This window comes from Anopheles nili, chromosome 2 (genome assembly GCF_943737925.1).
Source record: "Anopheles nili chromosome 2, idAnoNiliSN_F5_01, whole genome shotgun sequence".
Lineage (NCBI taxonomy): Eukaryota > Metazoa > Arthropoda > Insecta > Diptera > Culicidae > Anopheles > Anopheles nili.
In genome coordinates, this window is record NC_071291.1 from 63,582,255 (window position 1) to 63,605,968 (window position 23,714).

A 23,714-nucleotide genomic window follows, 5' to 3' on the forward strand; every position below is an offset into this window, starting at 1 on the left:
GCATATTTTTACATGCACACCTAATCTAATCGCAGCGCGCACGCACGTGTAATTCCTCGTTTACAGTTTACAGTCGCATTTTTGCATAGATAATACACACTAAAAGGGTGCTGCTCTCTGTGTTATTATTGGTATAGCGATTTTCTTTTAGTTCTACTTTAGGGCGCACAAAAATGGCGCCCGACCTCACGATAAACGTACGGTGTTGCGTGTGTGTGTGTATGTGCGGGTGTAAGGAGCAAAAGGCAGAAGGGCTTTTGTTACATTTTTGTTTAACGAAGCGCAACGATTGATAACGGTGTATAAGGTATAGGGGGTTGAATAATGGTGTTGATTGGAAAATTGGAAAATGAATTGAATTAGCAGCTTGTCGCGTTTCTACTACTAGCAATTTCCACGGGGTGGATCCGTGCCTGGGAATAATCCTTTTCGCGTAACCATGGTAACGCTCGCGAGGGCTTAAATGTTGATGGGGATTGCTCTCCTAATTTTTCTCCTGCGCCTACTACGCATCCTTCAAAGTGTGCTTTCAATTCCTTTTTTTCCGCCCAAAGCCTACTCTTCTAGACAGGGGGCATCATATATATCTTGAGCGAGCTAGGCGGTTCTAAGAAGTCGAAAAAGTGGGAATCGAAAAGGCGTACAATTTCATGTTTATATATGCTGTTATGTATATATGTATAGTAAAAACAAAAACCTAACTCGCTCGGCATCCGCAAAAGCCCGCAGCTCTTAGCTTTCTGCCCCATCGATTGCTATCATAGTGCGCTTGCTATGAGTGTATGTGACAGTTTCAATAACGTCCTTTGAAGTGGCCTCTTCGCCGGGACCCGCTTGGATGTAGTGCCGTCCGCCAAAAAATGTCTTCAAAATAAGGCATTTTCTCACTAATACTTTTATGTGTTTTTTTTCCCGCTAATTTGATGTTTTTCACGCTGCAATTTAATTTTCTTCGTTTCCTCTCACTATCGCTAAGTGCGTGATAATTCCTTTTGCGCCAATGATTATGCTCATTTTATTAAGTGTGAAGTCTAATGTTTTGCTTGGTTGGTTTAAGAGGAAAAATTTAACGCTCGCGCTACGCAATTACCAACCCCCAGTGGGAGGCATATTTGATATGAAAATGTAAAGAAAAGCGCGCCATTTAGCGGCCCCGTGTAAGTTTTCTTATCTGTTTCTTTTATCCGCAGAAGCAGCCACGCGCAAAGATGCAACGCTCATTCGGTTCCTCGAGATATCACATGCACGGTATGTACCAAATGTTTGCTTTATCACCTCTCTTCCTCTCTCGCTCTCTCTCTAGGATGCAATGATCCTCCTGATTACGATTGCTTACGCCATACACACTCTAGAATAGTAAAAGCATACGCATAATGACTACGTGTAAGGATAGCAGTAGTTGGAAAAATGTGTTTGAAATGGTGTATTATCCTGATTGTTCCTAGTTACACGCCGCGCTACACCCACCCTAATCGCTTCCCGATAACTATACACACGCGCACGCGTCTAAAAAATAATACACGCGAAAAACGTTCCTTCGAGCGCAGCCCTCTCTCCAGGAAAGGACACTTCCATGAGCACGAATTCGATCCTCTGCTTCTGCGTCTGTGCCCGAGGGTTTCGGGACCTTGTTTGCATCTCGTGTGCGCCTACGGCACGGGACAACCTCGAGGGTGGACGAGATTACAGCTTACAACGGGGTGTGGTTGCGGTTTTTCAACGGTTTATTCAGCCCGTTGGCGGAAGAGCCCGAATCCGATCCGGGGGTTCGGCTTGGTGCCAAAGGCGATTTATTCTAGTGTACCAATTACAATAGCAGTAATAGTAGCGATAGTTATTATAATAATAATATTAATAATAATAATATAATAATAATAATAATAATATCCCTAGCGAAAGGTAATAATAAAATAATGCGTTTTTGTTGTGTTGCTTTAATAATAACCATGCGGGACAATCGATTTAAATGATAAGCACTAACGCGAATAATAAATCAATTACAACAGTGCCGTGTGCGCACGCGCGTGCGCTTATGTTTTACACGATTTTCATCTCTCTCTCTCTCTCTCTTTTTCTTGTCGTCTGCTACTTTTTTTTGTCGTTTATTATTTTTGTAAAGTATTTTATTTTTATTTGTTTGTTGCTGCTCTTTCTGCCATTGCCGGGTGCTACCATGAAAGCAGCACAGCGAAACGGCACGGAGCGATAGTGAAGGAACGAGCCGTACGCGCAAAGTGACCAACAGGGGGTGAGGTTTTTTTTTGTACGAAAGGAGCAGAATGATCGGGATGTTGCCAGGCAGGACTCCTCCTCAGGATGTTTGTTCCAACCAAAGGGCGGGAAATGATCAGCCCCAAAACGGCCGGCATTCAAGCTTAACAGCAAAGGCCAGTGCCGAAGGACCTCCGTTAGGACGAACGCGATCAAAGCGAAACAGAGCCGCAAGAGCTTTTGCTTACAAATATCACACGCAACACACGCACGATACAAGAGACACAACTTAATACACAAGATTCATGCAAAATGTGAAGCCCTTTTTCCATTGATCGCTCCCTCCCGGAAATCGTTGCTTTTCCGTCACAAAAAAACATCCTTTTTGCCCGTCATTGCCCAGCCGCTAGATGGCGCTCCGAGGCGGGAGTTTGTGCTGCACAATTCCCTTAATTTGTTTTGATCCTCCAAAATGTCTCTCCCAACCACCACGATTGCCTGTTCCCGCGATCATCCAGCAGCTCGTGCCAAGGATGATGAGTTGCATCATGCCTCCTCACCCTCCTGTGTGGGTCGTACCATTCAAATGCGCGGGAAGAAAGAAAGGAATAGTATTCGATCGCTAAAAAACTGGGCCGCACATTGAAGGCGTTACGATAGCCCACGGTCCACATCACACGATCGAATGCGTTTTGTTGGTAGAAGGTTCAATGCTGGCGGCCGTCGCACGCTGGCGGTTGCGGGCGGCTATTGCTTCAGTCCGTAGGCACTGCTGGTGCACTTCTAATAGGTCCGCCGGTTTCCTCCGGTGGGTGGTTTGGTGGCGTTTGTTGCTGCTGCTGCTGCTGGTGCTGGTTTGCTGGTGGTACGTCCGACCCGAGCGCAGAAGAAGGCGAGGATGCTGCTGTCTGTGCCAGATGATCATCACCATGTGCGAGCGGTTGCTTTTCTTGGTTGGTTTCCTACGGGAAAAGTTACGAAGAATAGGGGAAAAATTATTAAGTTTATATTTGAACAAGCTGTAGCTTATTGGGCTTAAGAAACAAATAAAAAAAAATCTTCAAAATTAAAAGCTACCTTAAAGCTATCTAAAATTAAATCTCGTTGCCTTATTAGTCTTTCAACACCTCTGCTCGTATATAAATGATGCAATTTTATGCTATAATAGACCATTGTATGTCCTCTGCTTTGAAAAGAAATTGAACTGAACCAACATTGCATATTTGATACATAATAAAAAAAATCATACTCGTATGTTTTACTCCTAGTCAACAGGTCGATCCTGGGCAAAACAAACTATCAATTTAACTCTCAAATTATGAGATGCATTCCATTAAAAATGATAACGATTCCGCACGCGAAGACACGCACCCCGGCGGCACCAATTGAAACCGGTTAGCATCGAATCTAATCTACCAGAGGCTGCCCGACACCCTGGGAACGAACCCGGCACGCGCGTCTTCGCGAGCCGCACCATGACTAGTCATTTTTCTTTTGCACGAACGTCTGAACCGCGCGTGCCTTAAGTGGACTTCTGCCTGGCTGGATGACGAGATCTTCCGCAAATAGTCTCGCCGGTACATCCATCTATAAATCAGTCTCGTGGACGACCACGTTTGGCCAGTTTATGCTCGAAAGCGTAGCTGATAAGTACACTCCTTAGCTGACGCTCGGCTTGATCTTGACCAACGATGGAAGCCACGAATGGTAACGGTGTCGTTGGGAATGGAAATACCACGTCGGACATCCTCGTACCGGAGTACATCGACGAGCTGCTGATCACGAAGGCGATCGTGCGTGGATTCGACGTGCAGAAGGCACAAATTCTCGACAGTAAAATAACCCGCGCCACTGCCAACGGGGATAACTACATGAGCGATGTGTTTCGTATAGCGGTTCGTTTCACCGATGGTGAGGAAAATGCACCGACAAGAACCGCCTCGTTGGTGGTCAAAAGTCTCCCACGTGGTGGCCAACGCGGCACGATCATCGAGGAGATGCAGGCGTACGAAAAGGAGGTGGTCATGTTTCAGGAAGTCGTACCGAAGTTCTCGAAAATGACCGGCGGGACGTTCTTCGCAGCACGGTGCTTTTATGCCACCGACATTCCGGAGCGTGTGATCGTGTTCGAGGATCTGAAAACGCTCGGTTACGTGTCGGTGAACCGACAAGCTGGGTTGGACTTTGAGCACTGTGCATTGGTGATGAAGAAAATTGGTCAGTTCCATGCGGCCTCGATGAGGTTTGCTGAGCTGGAGCCGGATCTGTTGCGGCGTCAGTTTCACTTTAACATGTTTAATCCGGATTGTGAAAAACCGTCCGATCACATACAGACCATCTTCCAGAAGGGCCTGGAGGAGCTGATCAGTGTGGCGAAGACCCAGTGGGATGGTTTCGATCAGACGATCGTGGCAAAGTTGGAGAAGCTTTTGCCGGTGTACGTGGGCCGATTGCGCGACTGTCTCGAGCAGGAATGCGAATCGGACGGTGGATATCGTGTGTTGAATCACGGTGATCTGTGGTCGAATAATATGCTCTTCCGGTACGACTCGAAGGTACAGGATGTGGCGTTTGTTGATCTACAGATCAGCTTCTACACTAGCCCTGGTCTGGACCTAAACTACGTTCTAGCTACCTGTCCGAACTATGAAACGCGACCCCGATTAGATGAGCTCGTCCAGCTGTACTACAGATCATTCAAAGAAACGCTCGAACACCTCAAATACGATGCAAGGCCTATTCCAACGTTAGCTGACGTACGACGTGAGATAAGACGGATGGAATTCTTCGCGCTCGTCTCCGTCGTATCCGTGTTGCCGATCGTGCTGATGGACCAAACCGACGAGATAGTGGCAAATTTCGAAAGCCTCGTCAGCGGTGCGGACAGCGAAAAAGCGCGACAGATTCAGTACAATGGGGCAAATTATCAGCGCATCGTACGGCCGATGTTGGTCGAGTTCAACGAACGTAAAATGCTTGACCTTTAGATAACGTTTGAGGTGCCCAAATATAGCCAAACGAGTGGTTCATATCTGATTTTGATAAGAGATGCAATAAAATCATATTTACAAGTAAGAACATCAGCTTGAGAAGCGTTTTTTGTTAGCACAAGCTCCAGAAAACATGAGATACGACAAGATACGATATGCAAAAGACAGCAGCGCCTGGCACCGCAACAAGGGATTGTCCCTGTTAGGGGCATTTGCATAACACTACATAATCGTGATCCTCATATCAATAATGGTATGCAGTTCCGGAGCAAAATGGGTGTTCGTTTTTACCTGTGATTCTAAAACACGCTCTTGATGCATCGCATTCAGCAGCTCCCGCAGATGTTGATTCTCACGTCGCAGATGTTCTCGCTCCACATCCTTCTCATTTATCTTATGCTGTGTGTTGGGAGACAGGAAAGAAAAAAGAAGCATGTCATGTCAACCGAGCTTTGTACCACTTCCGGACCGCAATCGATGGCTTACCAAGAGCTGCGAAATCTGGGCGTTCAGTCCAGTGACGTAGCTCGCTATCAGATGGCACGGTACGGTTGGCGCAAGGGTCGACGCGTGGAGCAGCCGGTTCTTGCCGCACAGTTCCACACCCAGCGTTCCGGAGTATTTTTGCGTCATGGAGGGACTCTGCGGAAGGGATAAAGGGACGTTAGTGTGCCCGTTTTCGCCGTTGAAACCGTGCCGTTTGGCGTCTCACCAGTGTCGAGTCGTAATTATCGTTGATCTCTATGTGAGATTCGGGCGATTTTGGCACCCGGCCAGTGTCGCCGCTTCCGATGGCGTCATCTAAGGTATCTACAGCGTTCACACCGGCAGCAACCGCACTGGCGGCGAGTTTGGAAGCCTCCGTAAGCTTACGTGCCTTTTCATTCTCAGCCAGCAACACGGCGGCAGCTCTGGAAGTGAGAACAACAGTACAATCAGAAGGAGATACAGGTGTTTAGCTTATATAGGGATGCTTACCGGACTTCATCGATCTCACAGTACCCATCCTCATCCTCGGTAATGTTGACGCTTTGATCAAGCACGGCCACACCGATCGGCTGTGGCTGGAAACCGGCGGATGAAGCTGTGACCGGTGACACCGGCACCACCGATGCACCGGAAGGCACTGGCGGACCACCTCCCCCACTACCACCACCACCACTGCTGTCGATACCGACTATCGTCGGTCCGGTCGGTTCGGTTGGTTCTTTGGCGGTGGTAATCGACGGAATGTGGTTCTTGCTAGTGCGACCGCGCACACAGCACTCATCACAGGTCGAGATGGAAACGGCACTAATCTGTTGGCTCTCCGAAACGCGCGTGTACTCGCTCACGATCTCTATTAGCGTTTGGCCGTAGGCGAACGCGGCCAGCACGAGTTCGGTTGGTTCCTTTGGTGCTTCCGGTTGGGCGGCGATATCCGCGATCGCTTGGAAATGTTCGTCCGGCACTTTGAACATGTCGCACACTACGCGCTGCTTGCTTGCCAGCGTTTTTTGTATCAGCTGGTCGTACCGGCGCAGTTGCTCTGTGGGAAAAAAGGGATAAAGACGTGAGATTAAAAATACCTAAAAAGCCTCTAAAAGTGTAATTTGCCCCCTAAGTTTCCTATTTATATACATTGGAATTTGGGATATTATTGTCTGGCTGCGAATATAACACAGCCATACGAAATAGTTTATGTAACTGATGCTGATGATCATTGGAAAACATTATACAAATAAATTAAAGGTCGTTCAAGCGAATCGACATTTCGCAAACATACGCCTCACATGACACTGCTGCTTCAATGTGTGCACATTTAATGTATCACAGCCTACTTCATCGGGGTTGTAACACCGAAAACAAAATAAACCATTCACCAGCAGAGCAGGTTCGTTCGAGCGCTGTTTTTCCGATCGCAAACAAACATTTCCACCCAAAGAGCACAAGTGGCACGCCGTTCCAGACAGTCTCATGAAGGTAGCTCTGAGAACTTTGAACGATTTACTCCCCCCGTTTTTGCGTGGTGCCTAAAATGCTCCAACAGCAACGGCGGACGAGAATCGATCGCTCCACTATTGCCTTCCCAGCCAGCGAATGTTTATCGGACACCAACGCAGTGACCATAAAGAGCGGTAAGGAAAATAAATATGCGAAATGCGCCCATTGCCGAAATGTTGTACCGCGATTCGTGGTGATGGCCGTCGTTCAAATGTTTACACGACTTTTCCATCCCTCGCTGGCTGTCTCCAGTGGGGAAATTTGTGCACGTACACAACCCTCGCCTCGATGGCAGATGTTGCTCGGTATCGATGGCTTTTGGATTGGATCTTAACCCTGTTTGACTTGTCCTGCGTTCCTGACGTTATGTTCTCGCCTCACTTACCAGCTGGGGTTAGGATCGGTTCCGCCGTCATCGCGGAGCTAACACTGACGTGGATTTCACTCGGTGCGACCAACGAGCACTGTTGCGTGAGTGTCCGCGTGTTGTTCGATCCACGACCACCACCCGGATGATGCCCCCGAGGATAGTGATCATCGTCAGGATCTTCGTCGTCCGTCGTGCGTCCTCCACCGTTACACTCCTGCGAACCGTGCCGTTGCGTTCGCTTAAACTTTTCCTTCTCCTCGTTTTCGAGGTTATCCTCCGTTTCGTTTGCGCTAGAGCCACTCGCACCTCCAGCTGGTCCGGTAGATAACCGCGACGACTCATCTGTCGAACGACCACCGGATCCATGCGTGACGGGGTGCGTATGTCCTGCACCGTGTGCTCCCTGGGACGTAACTGTCGGACCAATCGAACCAACCGGTTGCTGATGATGGCCACCACCACCGGCACTGCTGCTGACCGCTCGGCATTGCGTGTCCTTGCGCTCGAGCCGCTCGATCGGTGTCGAGGTTTGTTCGATCTTCTGCGTTTCGGTGACGGTTTCGAAGCTGTCCTTCGGCGGGTGACCGGCACCACCGGCGCTATCGTCTCCGTATTCCTGCGTTCCTTTGGTACGTGCTTTGTAGGCATCGGCAGCATCAGAAATGTGCTTAAACCACCTAAAAAGAGAAGAAGGAGAAGAGACACACACACAATTGTTAGGATCATCGTCTTATGTTCCCGTTCCCAGAGCCCATTTCAAACACGTTCACTTTGCCACCTTGAAACGAGAGATGGCCGCCGGATTGGTTCGCCTCCGAGGCTTCCCCGGCGTTTGGCGTGATGCTTCCCGGAACCACTTCCGGAACCTGCTCCTCCATCGTGATCCCCGTCATACCGAAGCTCGGGCAGACAGTGGGACACCTCAGCAGCTATGCTTTTCCGGCGCAACCGACCCGCCACCGCCGGCACGGTTAAGTTCATCATTTTCACTAACGCGACAACACTAACAACCCTCGCAGGCTTTCATTACACACTCCACAGCAACACTTTTTGTCAGGTCTTGCGTCCTGCGGGGGGCGTGTTTCCTTATTCAAATTGTAGTCCTCCCACCTTCAGGTGTCCATAAATAAAGTATTACTCAGCAGCTCGCTACACGCTGATGTACGGCTTTTTCAAGACCATCCGTCCGGAGCGAATACTTCACGACAGGTGGTCACATACAGTGCTTCCAACACCAGTCAAAGCCCCCACGCGTGAACACACGTTTCCATATTCCGTGACCTTCACCGGAAACCACCCTCCCCGGCAACTTCCCAACCATCCGATCGCTGGCGACAGTTTTCAAGGATATAGCTTTGATGTTCACGTTGTCAACCTTTACCAGGAGCATTAAAAATGCATACACCAACCTCCGTCCTGATTATGGAATGCAGAGTCCACACGTGTGGCGTCGTGTCGTAAAGGAGGAAGTGAGTGTGATGTGCCAATTAAAATTGGCAAAAAGCTTATCAGGTGTGTAACGGGCGGCCACGGGATGTTGACCAAGGGTGGCTTCGGGAATTGTGTAAGCACAAACAAACCCGCGTTAGGTAACGGGGCCACCAACGTGATAGAATGGTTCTTCTTCCGCACACGGGGAGACAGAGTTTTGCGCTCGTTCATTACATCGTTATCGGGGACTTATCCGGGTGTGTGGATCGTTACACAACAGCGTTACAACACTCATCCGTCTGTCTGTCTGCAGAGCAGCAGAAAAGTGTATAATTTTTATGGCTCAAAATGGCGTGCTCGCTGAAATTTGGATACGATCGGCTGGGGCGTTTTGCTTGCCCGAAACGCAGTCACTCGAGATGGGTAATTCAATCATTTTGGGTCTGACAAACCGGTGGTCGTTGGGTTGGAAAAATGGGCTTTTTGTTGTTGCGGAGACAAAATGCCTAACGTGCAGCGCAGCGGTTGATGCAACACACCACACAAATGACGACGTTCTGGTGAAACGTGATCTTTTGCTTCATCTTTGCGAGCGCACGTCGACCGTAAACGAAGCCGTCATCGTCGTCGTTAGTAGGCCGCGCGATCTTTGCCACGTAACCTCCCCCAACGAACGTAAAACAAAAGCCTACTCTGGTGAGCTTTTTGAATGAAATCAATCTAAGCAACCCGGGCAAGACCGCAGGAAGTAAAAGGGGCGCTCGCGCGTGGTTTGAAGTATTGCATTGCAAAAAAATAATATCGAACCCCAAAGGAACACACCCCTAAACACGTTGGGTTTCGCCGGAAACGGAACGAAGCGAGTTCGTCACCGCAAATGAAAGTGAAATTCAACACGACATCTTAATCAATTGCGGTTTAGTCATGTTCCTCCTAGTGAAGCTCCACAAACCACACACTTTCACGCTAGAATGGCCCAGGAGATCGCAAGAAGGTGCATTGTTACACACATTTTTTAAACCCCTCACACCGGGATTGATCGATCTGTCCGATCGAGTGACACATGATCGAAACCCCTTCGACAAGAAGCACGACAAGGAGGAAGTTCCCGCTCGAATTACTGAGCAAAAGCGTGTGTGCTCACGCGTTTGAGCGTCGTTTGTGTAATTGGCCGCTTATTATCAAGCTTCTCTCGTGTCAAACTGAGGCCGCGAAATAGTTTTACTTAGTTAAATGCAGCAAAGTGTACGTGAAGCGGCACACGCTCGGTGTAACAAAAGCGTCGTTAAGAAGGAATCTACCCTCCGGAATTCCTGACGCTCAGTGACACATCCTTTTTTCTCCTCGTTAAGGGCGCTCAAGGTTTCAGGGAATGCAATCGTGCGCTGCCGGCAACCTGTTGAGCATGCATATTTGTTGTTTCACCATCTCTTCCCTCCAATGCCCATAAAAATACCCGTGGTTCGGGGCTCGGATGTACTATTTGCATCGCATATGTAGGCTATAATATGGCACACAGAGAAGGGGACAAACCGCGCACGATAATTGAACATTTATCGTATTGCAGGGCTCGGGCGGTTTAAACAGTCGGCACACCGTTAATTGTTCAACATGCACGTCGTCTCCGCAGTCTGCCGTCCTCCTGCTGCACCGATATAGACCACAACCGAACACGCCCCCCAGGTGACTCTGCTGACATGTCAATAACGATTCTATTGTGTCTCGTGGCTTGTGCCTCGGTTTGATATCACATATCCGTTCGAAAAAAAAAAAGAAAAACACACACGACCGCAGGCAATTTAGCTTTCTCGCAATCAACCTTCAATCACTCGCGGTCGGGCAAGCTGGGTTGGGCGCTTTATGGGGCAGGCAGACAGGCAGACAGGCGGGCAGGCAAGAGGCACAAGGTTTTCCACCAATGCTATTTCATTTCGAGCGGTTGAAGGAACCCGATAACGTTTCACATGTTTGCATAAAGCTTAATGAAAGCGTTTAAAATGCTTCGATTCTTTTGACGTGCAATTTTAAGGACACATTTATAAAAATCTGGCCACGTTTAGAGGCGAATGGACGAATAAATTTGTGCGAGGACAATTATTGGAGGATATATTATTCAACAGAAATCATTTTTATGATCAAAGCTCCATTTTTGGAACGATGGCGAAAAATAGACCTCATTATGATCGCCCATATTTTAGCTAAAATGTCTATTTATCCTCCAAAATCTGACCAACAACAGTCAAATACGAGATCCATTTAAATAATTGCTCATCGTTTTCCCACCACCACTCCCACGTAACGGGTTTCTCTTTCCCAAATTTCCACACAAAACGGCGATCGTCATTCGGTGGGCCGCCAAAATAATTTTCACACATATTGTTTGCTCTGTTTCCACCGAGGCACAAATGGCACACGCAACATCACGGCGCTTTTTTTTCCCGCTAAACCACGGATGACACGGACGATCGGTTCCGAAACATCATTCGACCAACGCGCCGACGCTTTTCCACTCGAACCCATTTTTTCTCCCATCTGTTCCTCCCGCGCGCATCTCTAAATAATGCCGAAAGGTTTTGTAAACAAACACGCGACGGGAGGCGAGAGAAGCGCGACCACAGGAGGTTCGGTTCCGACGGAAGAAGGAAAAACGTTTTCCCACATCCAAACTCCCCCCTCCCCGTGCCGTGGACGCTTGTCGGTAATTCAACGAATTTCAAACACAGTTGCCGCACGGGGTTTGTTATATGAGTTGATGTCTAAAATTTTCACGATCATAATATATTAATTTGCGAGATATGAATGTTTCTTCTTCAAACTTGCGTACTAAAAAACACACACACACACAATTGGCTTTTCCTTGCACAACAAAAAAAAAACACCAAATCACTTTCAATGACACCGGGGAACTGACGGGAGAGGATTTTTTCCTTTCACTTTCCACCAAAAAAAATGGATCTAAATCAATCCTCGCTAACGGTCATTCATTTTTCCAGGGGGATCAACAAGAAATCGTCGTTTCGTCTCCCCCCTTTCTTTCGCTTTTTCCGCGCGAAGGACGCGTCCGGTTTTCACGCACTCTCGGGGAAAACTGAACCGCATCCGCCGGCATCGGACCGTCTTATAAGGTTTTGTCTCCGTGCAGCCACCACACCGCGCGCGGCTCTTTGCCGAATGACGGCAGTAACGACCCCGCTTGGCTGTGCGTGCGAAGGGCAGCACCGTGTGTGTGTGTGTGTTTGGGACCGAACCCTGCGCAGTTTATCTTACTGCTGCTTGTTGGCGGCGGTTTCTCGCTCGATTTCCTAGGCCCTGGGAGGAAGGAAAGCTTTCTCTCTTTCTCGTTCTCTTGCCCGCTGTTCTCGACCAGCTGAAAGAGAGCTGCGCTGTCGATCGGTCAGTGGGGCCAAGTAAGTCTGCTGTGCTGCTTAGTTTTGTCATCTTTTAGTTTTGAAACCGTGTGAGGATCAATCTACTCCCCACCCAGCTGTTCACAAAACAGGACCCATACCCAATCACCGGCTATCGGTAAAGGCAGCTACGCTTTTCCGATCAATTCCCGGTTTTCCCTGGCTTCCATGATGTATTCCAGTATCGGGCATCAATCATGAGAACTAATGATCCTGACCTACTAACCAAAGGGGGGATGGATTTTTTACTGTTAAATGTAGAATTTCCATTAGCACGCGCTAGCCAGCCCAAAATAAAGATCAGCCACCACAAATCAATCAAAACCTTTTTGTACGAATTAAAATTCAGCATTCGTGTGTTGCTACATCAACCAAACGCCCCAATAAACGCACGCACCGATAAAAGGCCGAGCCCCCAAAATAGATGATGACTAGGCGAGGGAAAATCGAAACGTAACCTTGAAAACATTATCTGATTTATTTTGCCCCAGAGCGTTCAATTATTATTGGTAGCTATGCTTTCGGGAACATTTTCCCTACTTTTTGCAGGAAATTTCTCGACATTTGAATTACCAGAGCGTGCTCTCCCAGCGAGTTCCGGGTGCTGGAGTTCTGAAGTTGGAAATAAAAAACAATCTCCACCAACTTTCGCCAAAAAAAAAACACCAACCACCCACCCATTTCCCATGCACAAACGTACACACAGCCGCACGCGTGGGCGGACATCCGTTAAATGAATCCCCCCCCCCCCCGCTTCCGGAAGCGCTTTCCATCCGCACGTTTCCTGGAGCGTTTTTCCTTCCATTTTCACAGTCCCGCCCCTCCGGGAAGGCGTTTAAACTTTTCCGTGCTGTGATAATGTTGTTTTTCGCTTTTCCGTTGCGATCTTAACAAAACGCTTGCGAGGAGGGACTGGAAACGCAAACGTGGCGCACGATGGAACAACCTCGACCTACACACTTCGCTGTAGTGTGTACCACGCTTCGCTTCGGGTGGGTATTTTCTGCCCACCAGAAGGCACATCTTCATCAACACCCCAGCGGTGCGAGAGCGTGCGCGAAGTTTTCCGTTGGCGCAAATTATTTTGACTACCACCCCCGGCGTGGGTGGGTAGAGAAGTTCGATCGCGCTAAACTACTATTAAGCACACCAGCGTGTAAGTTAGTGCGAATTTGACGTCTTTTCGGGACGTGTTTCACTAAACGCCACGTTTACCGCGCTTTGGCCTTTGAACGCGCCAAGAAACGTAAAAGAGGCCTGCCCCTTTCCGTTTCTTCTCGCCGTATGCAAACAGAAGAAGTAGGGGGGGTTTTCCGCCTCAACGGAAAATCAGGACAGACCACCAACACACCAGACCCTCAGATTTCCTTTAAGTCGTCACCCTACACCCTGCTGGGGCCAAACGGCCAAACAACAAACTCAGCTCCGGTTTGCTGGTTGTGTACTTGACCTGCTGTTCTCCTGGGTCGGTCAGGACGAGACACGGGTTCCGTGTGTGTGTGTGTGTGTGGATCCAAACATGGGCCAACCTCCCCTTCGAAACGCCGCTTAACGTGGGGCTGGTTAGCGTCTCTTCACACTTTCCTATTCCGGATCGGTTGCCTCATGGCCATCGATCGCGATTCGTGATTAGTACACACCTCGCCTGGCGCGTGTGTTCCTTTCCCTTTCGTTGTGGAAAATGGAAAAACCTCTTCTTGCGGCACAACAAAACCATCCAAAAAAAAAAATTGATCACCGGAGGCATAAAATGATGCTCGGACAACAAAATGTACGAGTCCTTTAAAACTCTCATCGAGGGAGAAGTCAATCGGCATGTTTTTGTGCCGCAAGGATTTTTTGTATCTTCCTTGAAGTAAATTCATAAGACATGAGAGCGCGTGCCCTTAACAAGCGCAACTTTTGGAAGCAAAAACAGCAACCAAAAAAAAAACGTAAAACCATTACGCCAGTTTTCTCTTAAGCTTCCGTCTCGTCAAACGTACTTCCAGGAAGGACTCGTGCCGCAGGAAATTCACTCTCCCCCCAGAGGGAGCCCTATCTCTCGTCGATTGTTGTCGTCTCTCTCGTCTCTGTTTTGTTTGCAAATAATTTCTTCTAGCACTGTACCTTTTCTCGTACCTTCGGGGTGAACAAGCAAGTGAAGATGAAACTCCCGCGCGTACAAAAACAAGCTGAAAAATGCTCCTTTGGGAACGGGCGCTCCAAACGAATGAACAAAATGACATTTTAGGATACAAACGACGGTACCGCAGGTGGTGGTTTGTAATCGAAAGATGGAAGCTTTCATTTTTCATTTCATCGTTTTGCTTTTTTTTTGTTTTGCAAACCCCCTCTGGGTATTTTTCTTCAAGGGCAACACGATGGCGGCTTGCACGGAACGATCGCAAACTTTAAATGGTCGCTGTACGCACTCACGCACACCGACTTTATGGTACCGGGAAGGCTCTGCTCTGGGTTGTTAGATAAAATATGGATGCTTTCCTCTTTGACATTGAAGTGCTTCCACAGCCGGCCGGCCGGCCGTTTTCTCCTGCTCATTGCTTAATTACACGTGTTTTACGTACAGGTATCACGTGCTCAATGTGCTGGTCGCTCCCGTTTTTATCACATAATTGCCACAGCGTTAGAGAGGAAGCCTTTTGTGGAGGGTTGGGGAGCTAGAAACGAGTTTGAGCACTCCCCCTCTCCCATCCACCGGTGTTGTGTGCCCTTTTGGATCCACACACCCGGACGGTAATATGGTTGAGAGATGAAACAATAACCCGTCGCTAATGAAGGGCGACAGACATTCGCAGCTGTAGCGTACGATGCATGTGTCGCCGTTGACCAGCTCATTGAACACACGGGGAGGAAAAACCTGTTCCCGCTGTGTCCCACCCCTGGGACGTGGAGAAAGTGGATATGCACCACACCAGCAGCATCCGATGCACCCGGGGAAAAACTTAGGTAATCTCTCGTACAAGCTGCTAACGAGCGAACACTTCAACACAACACGCCAGCCTCGCTCTCGTTGAACGAAAGTTCACCGAAAGTACACGAAGCAAAACCATTCCCTCGCCTTATTGATGAGTAACGCCAACGGGAATAGTAAACATTTAATATGGCTCCGCTTTGTTGGGAAAACGCCGAACTTTTCCACCCTCATCCCGCGCGCACGGCAAACAACCGAAAACGGCGACCTTTTCCTAAAAATATCCAGCCTAACAACGACGATGATGGCGGGAGAGGGGGCCTCGAAATGATTCATGCGCATCGGGGTTTTTCGGCGAAGGAAAATTGGCAACTAAATATAGCACCCTCGCCGCGTATGGGTCGCCGTCGTCGCGAATTGCCCATTTGCGTCTAATGAGTGAACGCATTCGATTGTAAAAAGTAAACCATTCAAGCACGAAGGAGGAGCATAATAAATAGGTGTACAATGTATCGACACCGAGCTCCTGGAGTTCGATGAGTTAAAGTGAGTCTCGTTTTGAAGGGCACACTTTAATGCAGAAAGGAATCCTCGAACACGAAGGGTAATGGAAGGAGGGTATTGATTACCAAGGCAGGTAGCATGGCCACAGGAAACAGCGTAAAAATTTACATTTGATTACCGGAGAAGCGTTAGAGCCCGAGCAAAAATCCTTTTTGCAAGCAAAGCAGTTGTCAATGAAAGACTGGAGCCTGTGCCTTTCTGGTTTTGATAAAAGATAGCGTTGATAGTATCAAAAAAAAAACTATCGCAATGAGTTCCAGCATATTTTAGCGTTTAGAATATTGCTCACAGAACCGGCGAGATCACATCTGCTTTTCTCAAAGCCACCGTTACAAAGGAATAATATTGGCGAACGTGCTTTCCCTTGACCTGGACGCCCATTATTATTGAAATTCTGTTTCCATTGAAAACATTTTCGTGCCCGAAACTGATCTCTCGGGAATGGGAAAACCGTGTCGCTTAAAGCTAGAACGTATCCGAATGCCTGTCCCAACTGTGTGTGGGGGGGATTCATTACCGAAGCAGTTGCCCTCAATAAACAACGCTCTTCTCCGTCCATTCGATTATCACCTCGACCCATTTAGCCGCTGCTGCAACTTTGTTACACCGTCACATCCTTTCGATTTCCTCACGGTTCCTTGCCCAACCCGGTTGTCGCTGATTCGGTTACTCACGTTTTGCACTCGGTGCTGCTCGGTGCGGTCAGTTCCAGCATCTGCGACACGTTGGTGTTGATCAGGAAGAACGTGTTCTTGTCGACGGCACTTTGTCGCACCAGAATGAGATTAATTTTGGTGATGGGGTTGAAGCGGCCTTCGGCGTACTTGCTTTCGCTTCCGCTGAGTCCGGGACTAGAGTGGTACTTGAGAAGATACTTGTCGTCCTGGGCATGGTGGGGGATGGGTGGAAAACAGGATGCGAAAAACAAGAGAGAAAAAGGAGACACAGTTAGGTAAAAGTGGGTACGCATGTAACGAAAATAGCACACCAGATACTGACCTGCTTCTGCAGTAACACCATTATATCTTCAAACAGCAGCCCGTGCAGTTGTATACCTGGATTCTTTTTCATCGTTAAAGGCCCATCGTGGATTAGCTTACGTACGGTTAGATCAATATTCTACGAAGCGAACAGAAACGAAATTAGTCGCTACAACGCGAGCGCGTCCAAGTGGTCAGTTACTTACCCTAAATTCACTAGAAGCATCCTTGTCCAGCCCACTCTTGTCGAGTTTGCGTTGGATTGTTAATAACCTACGAGGCGCAGGGAAATGAAAAGAAAAGAAATTCATCATAAAACAACGTTTCTTCGAAAGGAAACATCAACCCGTAACCACCCACGACGTACTTATGCATATCTTCCTCCGTTCGCACCGCCTGGTTAACGTGATCGAGGATCCGTTTGGCAGACACGAGCGACTTCCGGATGGCGTGTGCCTCGCTCTCATTATCCGGCGAGCTGCGCACGGTGTAATTGTACAGGTTGTCGAACAGCAGCGGATACTTTGTCAACCGCTGCAGCGCCGTCGGCAACAGGTCCTTCAGCTGCAACCGCCGGCACGCCTTGTGAGATTCGGCCTTCATCAGCAGGCGTTGCAGCTGTTCGTCCTTTTTCCGGCGTTCCTTCAGCGCCTCCAGGGCAATCTGCTGACGGGCACAGAAATGTGCCGCGTGCTCCCTCAACTCATCGCCGGTTTGTCCATCGAACTGAGAAAACAGTTACCGCAGGTTAAAAAAAAGTCACCAAATGAAGTCTCCCATGGAGGTTGTCGCATGAGTCAGATCGTACGATCATTGCGTCATGATCAGGTTGCTCGAAATGCACCCAAAATTGTCGGTAAAGGATTATTGTTTTGAATATTCCACTGAGCTCAGCATCTGACTCATCTCAGCAACCTCCAAATGGGTTATAAGGCACGCGTAGCACCCTTACCATCGTTAGCAACAAGTCGCCAATCTCACGTACGACGTTCGCGTGTTCGCTACGCCGCTGTTTCAGCTTAAACTCAAACGAGGTGTGGAGATCTTTGAGATGGATCAGCGAGTGCGGAAACAGCAGGTTCATCAGCTCCACCGGCAGGGCACCGGATTCCTGCATCGGTCGCATAAAGATGCCTTCCAGTAGCCTCAACGTTCGGACATGATTCCGTTCGGTTTGGTAGATCTCTACAAATGTACAAAAACAGAAATCGATCAGTTAAAGGAGAATGTCCTGGAACGATCCACCATCATCCTCCCTGCGTAAAACCTACGTACCATTGATCACTTCCTGGCGCTTCTTCTCGAGATCGCTGATCGACGAAAGGATCTCGGGTGGTATGTTTGAGCTCCAGTCGGCTTCCGGTTCGACCGTACCTTCGTCCTCGCTATCGATCCACTCCCGTGCGGTGGGAAGGTTCAGTCCGCCGACACCACTACCGCTACCCGCACCTCCACTACCACCATGGGTCGCCACACTTGCGCCACTCACCGTCGAAGCGCTCGAGGGCAGTACGCTGCCTGGCGAGTGCGTCGGGTTGATACCACTGACGGCTCCTGCTGGACCAGCCGAGGAGACCGCAGTCGTTGCACCGGTACCACCACCGACCGCCTCCAACGAGGTCGATCGGCTGTCCAGTGCCAATGGAAGACTAGATGTGGAACTGCTGGAATAATTGTTGTTGGCCAACGAGGACGCCTCATTCTGTTCATCACTGTAGGAGTGGGCAGGAGAATGAAAAACAAATTATTATCAATTCGTACAACATATAAATGTGCTTTTTTTGTCTTTTCACTAATGCAGATACGTTTGAATGATAACTAATCTACTCAAACGCATCACTTTAAATATATTAAATGCTGCTATTACACAGGCAAAACCCCAGCACGATTATATTCGCCATAATGTTTAATTAATGTCATCTTACATCCTCCATCTTTGGCCAAGAAACACCCCAACCAGCTGATCGTCCACCGGGCCCAGGAACGCGCGCGCCAGTGCGTCATCCGCGCAATTAGTTATGCAAATTTCATTTACACTAGGCCTTGACTTTAGAATCGATCGCACAAGAAAAAAATCCCCCGACCGCACACTGCGCATGGCTGGGGCGGCGCATGACCTCCTTAATTGTGCCCTAGCCTTTAATAAAGCGGCGAGATCGTTAAAGTGGCGCTTGTGGAAAAGAGGTCAGCCCTCCTCCCACTGTTTCATGTGTGGCCCCTCCCGATCGATCGATGCGTACTTAAGGGGGAACCTTAAAAAAACGCTGGTGTACCTTTCCTTGCGTTCCCAGGAAGAGAAACACTGTCGCGTATCGATTAGAGAGCATTTGTTTTTTTTTATTTTCGGTGCTGGTTCCCTTTAGCGGAATTAGCGCTCTTCCTGGTTTGGCATACGGGAAAGGCAGACAGTGGCGTATAGATTAGTGCGGCGCACTAGTTTTCGCCGCGCGGTAATATAAATGGAAATTCGTCACCACGGCACGATTGAGGTCTTGTCCCTTATTGTGCACATGTGTGAGCCATGCCCGTGCCTGTGTTGGCGGATGAACCGATTGCCGGTTTCGCGCTAGTGTCATCACCCACATTTTACTGCCATGTCTCGCGCGCGCAAATTTGCAGATGGACGGAATATGGCCCTAGTTTTTAGCTGTTAAAGTTCCGTGGCAAGACTTCCCCACTCCGTAGGTGGGACGGTGTTACACGTGTTAGAGTGAGGAAGAGTGAGAGAGAGAAAGAAAGAGAGCTAGTGAGAGAGAGAGAAAAAGAAACACATCATCCGGGTAATGGAGGTGCATGGTGTTTTACGCTGCCAAGCCGTACAACTGACCATATGTACGTATACTAGATTCTCGCTGTCGTTCTTATAAATATCGAGCTTCTCGCCTTTTCTCTCTCTCTTTTTGAAGGTTTGAATTTTTCACCACTTGTCTCGTTTTTTCTTCTACAAAATACCATATCCCTTCCAGGTAATGCGCACACATGTTTGTATCGGCAGCCCTTTGCGGTTTGTACCTCTAATCCCATGTTTTATCCGCTAATCAACCGGAGCTCGGTCAATTAGGAGCTTCAGCTAGCTCCCGGGACAACCCGGGACGGTAGCAGTGCAATTCTTTCCACACCGCACTCAACTCCCACACTTTAATCCACTGTCCGTGTTGTCGATGCATTTTGCAACCCGTTGCAAAAGGGGTTTGTCACCGTACGTTACCCACCAGCCCAGCGGCGTTGGCTGGAAGAATGGTGGTTGAGAAAAGGAAAAGGGCGCCAACCGGAACCCGTCGGTGGCCCAGCTCCCGCACTGGTGTTCCCCTTTAAGGTTGGCATCAAACCCTTTCTCCCTGCCAACGATCGGAGCGCGCCAGGGCACGGAGAAGAAAAAGGACGTGGTTGGTCATTTCATTTTTGTTTATGGCAGATCCCGCAACACCTTTACTCACGTCTAAAAATGCACTCCTGATGGAAAGGAAAATATATAAACCACCCTGCCCCGTCGCCGTGTGTGCTCAAACCCACTCCCCGCGTGCCCTTCAGCGATAGGGTGATGGGTTTTTAGAATTTCAAACCACACCACACACTGGGAGGAAAACAAAAACCCTCCATTCGACTGGGCAACTAGGGGGTGGTGTGCTGCTGCTGCTGCTGCTGCTTGTTAAAGTTGCCCAACGGGGGAGAAAAAAATCAATGATCCACACCTACTGCTCTCTGGACATTGGGATTTTTTTTGCTTTCTTTTAGCTTGCCCACAGTGGCACGCGAAATTTGTCACCAAATTGCGCAGAGTTTCCTTCAAAAAACCCAACTCGAATGAAACTAATCATTGAGGGTCCCCGAACGACGTGTGAATCGATGATAAAACTAGAACACGGTAAAAGTTATGAGTCTATTAATTCTCTCAACTCAACAGTGGCGCTGTTGCGGTTGCTACGGGACACACTGTACGCAAAAGACAATAAAATCCATTTCCAACGAAAGGATGGCAATAAAGCGATGTTGATAGCTGGTGGAAAGGAAAGTTCATTAAAGCCGGGACGTTTTACACGTTGCAGGTTTCCTCCCCCTCCCGGTTGGGGGATATGGTATCCTGCAAAAGGACGATCGTTGCAAAGACGTCCTAGCTATTCCGCTAAAACCCCCGGGGCGCTCTCTCTTGCTTTCTTCTACAAGCGCCCCCTAACACCACACACTTTGTTGACATTTGGGTGGTCGTACACGGGTGTCCTTTTTTGCCGTTGGTGGGGGGGGGGGGGTTTGCGAGAAGCCGAGGGGGATGTATAATGCTGCCAAACCGCGCACACCTCACCTCACCTCGCTTTCACCACCCACCAGTGGGCGTTTATTTGGGACGCCTCATTTATCATCGAGTTGAATTTCCGTAAGGAGCCGCGCCAACCAAAGGACACGTCTACCAGAGGGGATGAGCGCGGAAACGTAAAAAGGTAGAACAAGCGCCAACAACACACACACACACACACACGCACAAAATACCCCGAAAGAAGACATATGGCTGACAGCTTACAGGAAATGGAAAGGCGCTTGATAATTGGTTTTGCTGCAGGTTTTTTTTTCCCGCTGGCTCTCGCACTCACTCATACACATAAACGGCCGGCTTTTGCAAAAGAAAATCCATCGCTTTTCACGTCACCCTCGTTTTGATGTATTATCGAGAGGGGGAGAGTGAGAGATCGTTTAAGACCGATAGCAACTGATAACTGCGTTCTGAGGGTGTGAGCGAAGAAAAAGTTTTTCCACCCCCCCCCCCCCCCAGCTCCTCATCACACCCACCACCCCCACACCGCTACGATCGCGATCGTAAACATTCACGCAGGGAGGCCCGCTCTTTTGCACCAAGCGGCGACCACCGATGCCGCCGCCACCGACGGGGACAGGTAATTGAGAAGTTGAAAAACGCACTGCGCCGCACACTGTTTACATTAGACCCGAGGAAAAGCCAATTGGAAAATCGATCGGCCCGCATCGCCTCTTCGGGGTTTGTATTTTTCCGCGGCGTCGGCTGGAGTTTATTTTCCCTTCCGTTGGTACAATTTTTTGCGGCTTTGAAATCCGCGCACCACGGCCAGTACACACAGCAGCAGCAGCAGGTAGAGTAGCACTTTTCACGCGGTTTTTTTTTTTATAAAGTGTGTGCCTCTCGCGCGGTTGGTGTTGAATTACCATTTCCTCCCTCCCCCACCAAGGTTAGACACACACACACTTATCTCGGCGTATTCGGAGCAACACCCGACAAAAGGTGTAGATCTCCGCGCGAGCACGCAAGAAAAGCAAACTCGGCGCTCGTTCCTCACGGGAGGTGGTTCCATCCAGCCAGGTGGCAGGAAAATAAACGCCCATCATTCTGCAGCACACGATGCAGCAACTAAGCACAGCAACAATTCGCGCAGGATTCGTTGCTTTTTCCACCCAGGTGCGATCCGCGGGGAAAGAGTGGTTCCTTTCGATCGGAATTTCACAAACGTGCAAGCGGATCGGAAAGACGTTTCACTTCATCGAACCCCCCCTCGGGGAGAGTATGCGCTAATATAAGCTTGCCAAAAGCACACAAACAAAACATAACCACAGGACGGGCTGACTCACAGGCACGGAGAACTTGGTCCACCGGTCGAGAAGGAGGCGGATTTAACCCGCGCCAGGCGGATGGACCGCCGGCGCATGGTTGATGTGTGGTCGCAATACTCCACCGATTAGTGTACTGCTCGTGACCCTGGTCGGGCGGGAACTGCCAGGCAACTACGCACGCGAGGAAGCCAAAGCACCGCAAGCGCGCCACGTTTTTTTTTCTCCTCTTCTCCCGTGGGGGCGGGGAGGAGTGTGGAAAACGCGCGCGCAAAAACCCCCTCTAGGATCGCTCTCGGCTCGAACAGAGAAACGACTTCGACGAGAAACACCTCACCGCCCCGTGGTAACAGAACACATTCACGCACGCTCGTCGGTGGGGCGTGCGTGGTCGCAAAAGACTACTGCTGCCGGTGCCAGCAGGAGCGCTACTATCTGGGTTTGGTTGGTCCGACGACCACGATCCAACAACGGCGACCCGGTTACTACTACTACTTGCTGCTTGGAAGGAGGGCGAGTTCCTCTCGGTGGCGGCCGGAGAGAAGTCCCACATCTGGACGCAACTCACCGGAGAATATCTGCGGTGATGAGATGGGAGGGGGGGGGGGGTGGTGGTGGACGGAAGCAGCTCAACAAAAAAAAAGAAAAAGAAACAGAATGGCCGCTCGAGGTTTGCGTGGGAAGAAGCAAAAGAAAAACCCACCACTCTAGCCGTACTCTCTCTCGTACATAGGAGGAGGACCCTTTCTTCTCGCGTACCAATATTGCTAATCCACCGGATCGTACCGGACCGGGAAATGGGGGGACCAGCCAAAGGGGAGGGAGTGTCCCTCCTCTTCTCACCCACCCACACGTGCCAATTGTCTGTCACTCGCTCGCAAAACGATAACCGTAACGCAACTGTCATCGGCACCGCGCGTCCTGGCGTCGGACTTCACGTGTACTGGAGAGGAAAACTGGGGGGACGTTTGGTCAGGCGCCCCCACCCCCATTTTCCACCTGTGGTCGACTGCTAGCGAGCATAGTTGCATGTATCAGCAGTACACTGGGGTAACAAGGCTGGCTAATTCACCTGGATTGGATGTGCAGTTGGAAAGAGGACAAGAGAAAAAAAAATACTCCACTCAACACACGAAATTGGAACCACAACCGGGAGATCGGAACACGGTGGAAAGCCGACGATACTTTCCAGATGATCTGCATCGATATGGGGCGAGGATGAGGCCTGTGCAGCGCGTTGGTGGTTGTTGCCCCTTAATAGGGGGCTCGCGTTTTTGCGCACTTAATTGAGTT

General features: G+C 49.3%; 1 protein-coding gene across 1 annotated transcript in view; it reads right to left on the bottom strand.

Moving 5' to 3' along the window:
* Positions 1 to 1,770: 1,770 nt before the first annotated feature.
* LOC128727957 (uncharacterized) overlaps positions 1,771 to 23,714 on the bottom strand; it is a 62,645-nt gene continuing 40,701 nt past the window's right edge. Inside the window, exons 13-24 of the mRNA XM_053821842.1 lie at positions 18,126 to 18,562; positions 17,803 to 18,035; positions 17,218 to 17,576; positions 17,057 to 17,123; positions 16,870 to 16,989; positions 16,545 to 16,753; positions 7,570 to 8,231; positions 6,180 to 6,729; positions 5,914 to 6,112; positions 5,688 to 5,843; positions 5,493 to 5,600; positions 1,771 to 3,173 (exon numbers count right to left, since the gene is read on the bottom strand). Coding sequence (XP_053677817.1) covers positions 2,967 to 3,173; positions 5,493 to 5,600; positions 5,688 to 5,843; positions 5,914 to 6,112; positions 6,180 to 6,729; positions 7,570 to 8,231; positions 16,545 to 16,753; positions 16,870 to 16,989; positions 17,057 to 17,123; positions 17,218 to 17,576; positions 17,803 to 18,035; positions 18,126 to 18,562 — 3,307 coding nt within the window. The 3' untranslated portion in view covers positions 1,771 to 2,966. The remainder of the gene's footprint in view (positions 3,174 to 5,492; positions 5,601 to 5,687; positions 5,844 to 5,913; positions 6,113 to 6,179; positions 6,730 to 7,569; positions 8,232 to 16,544; positions 16,754 to 16,869; positions 16,990 to 17,056; positions 17,124 to 17,217; positions 17,577 to 17,802; positions 18,036 to 18,125; positions 18,563 to 23,714) is intronic.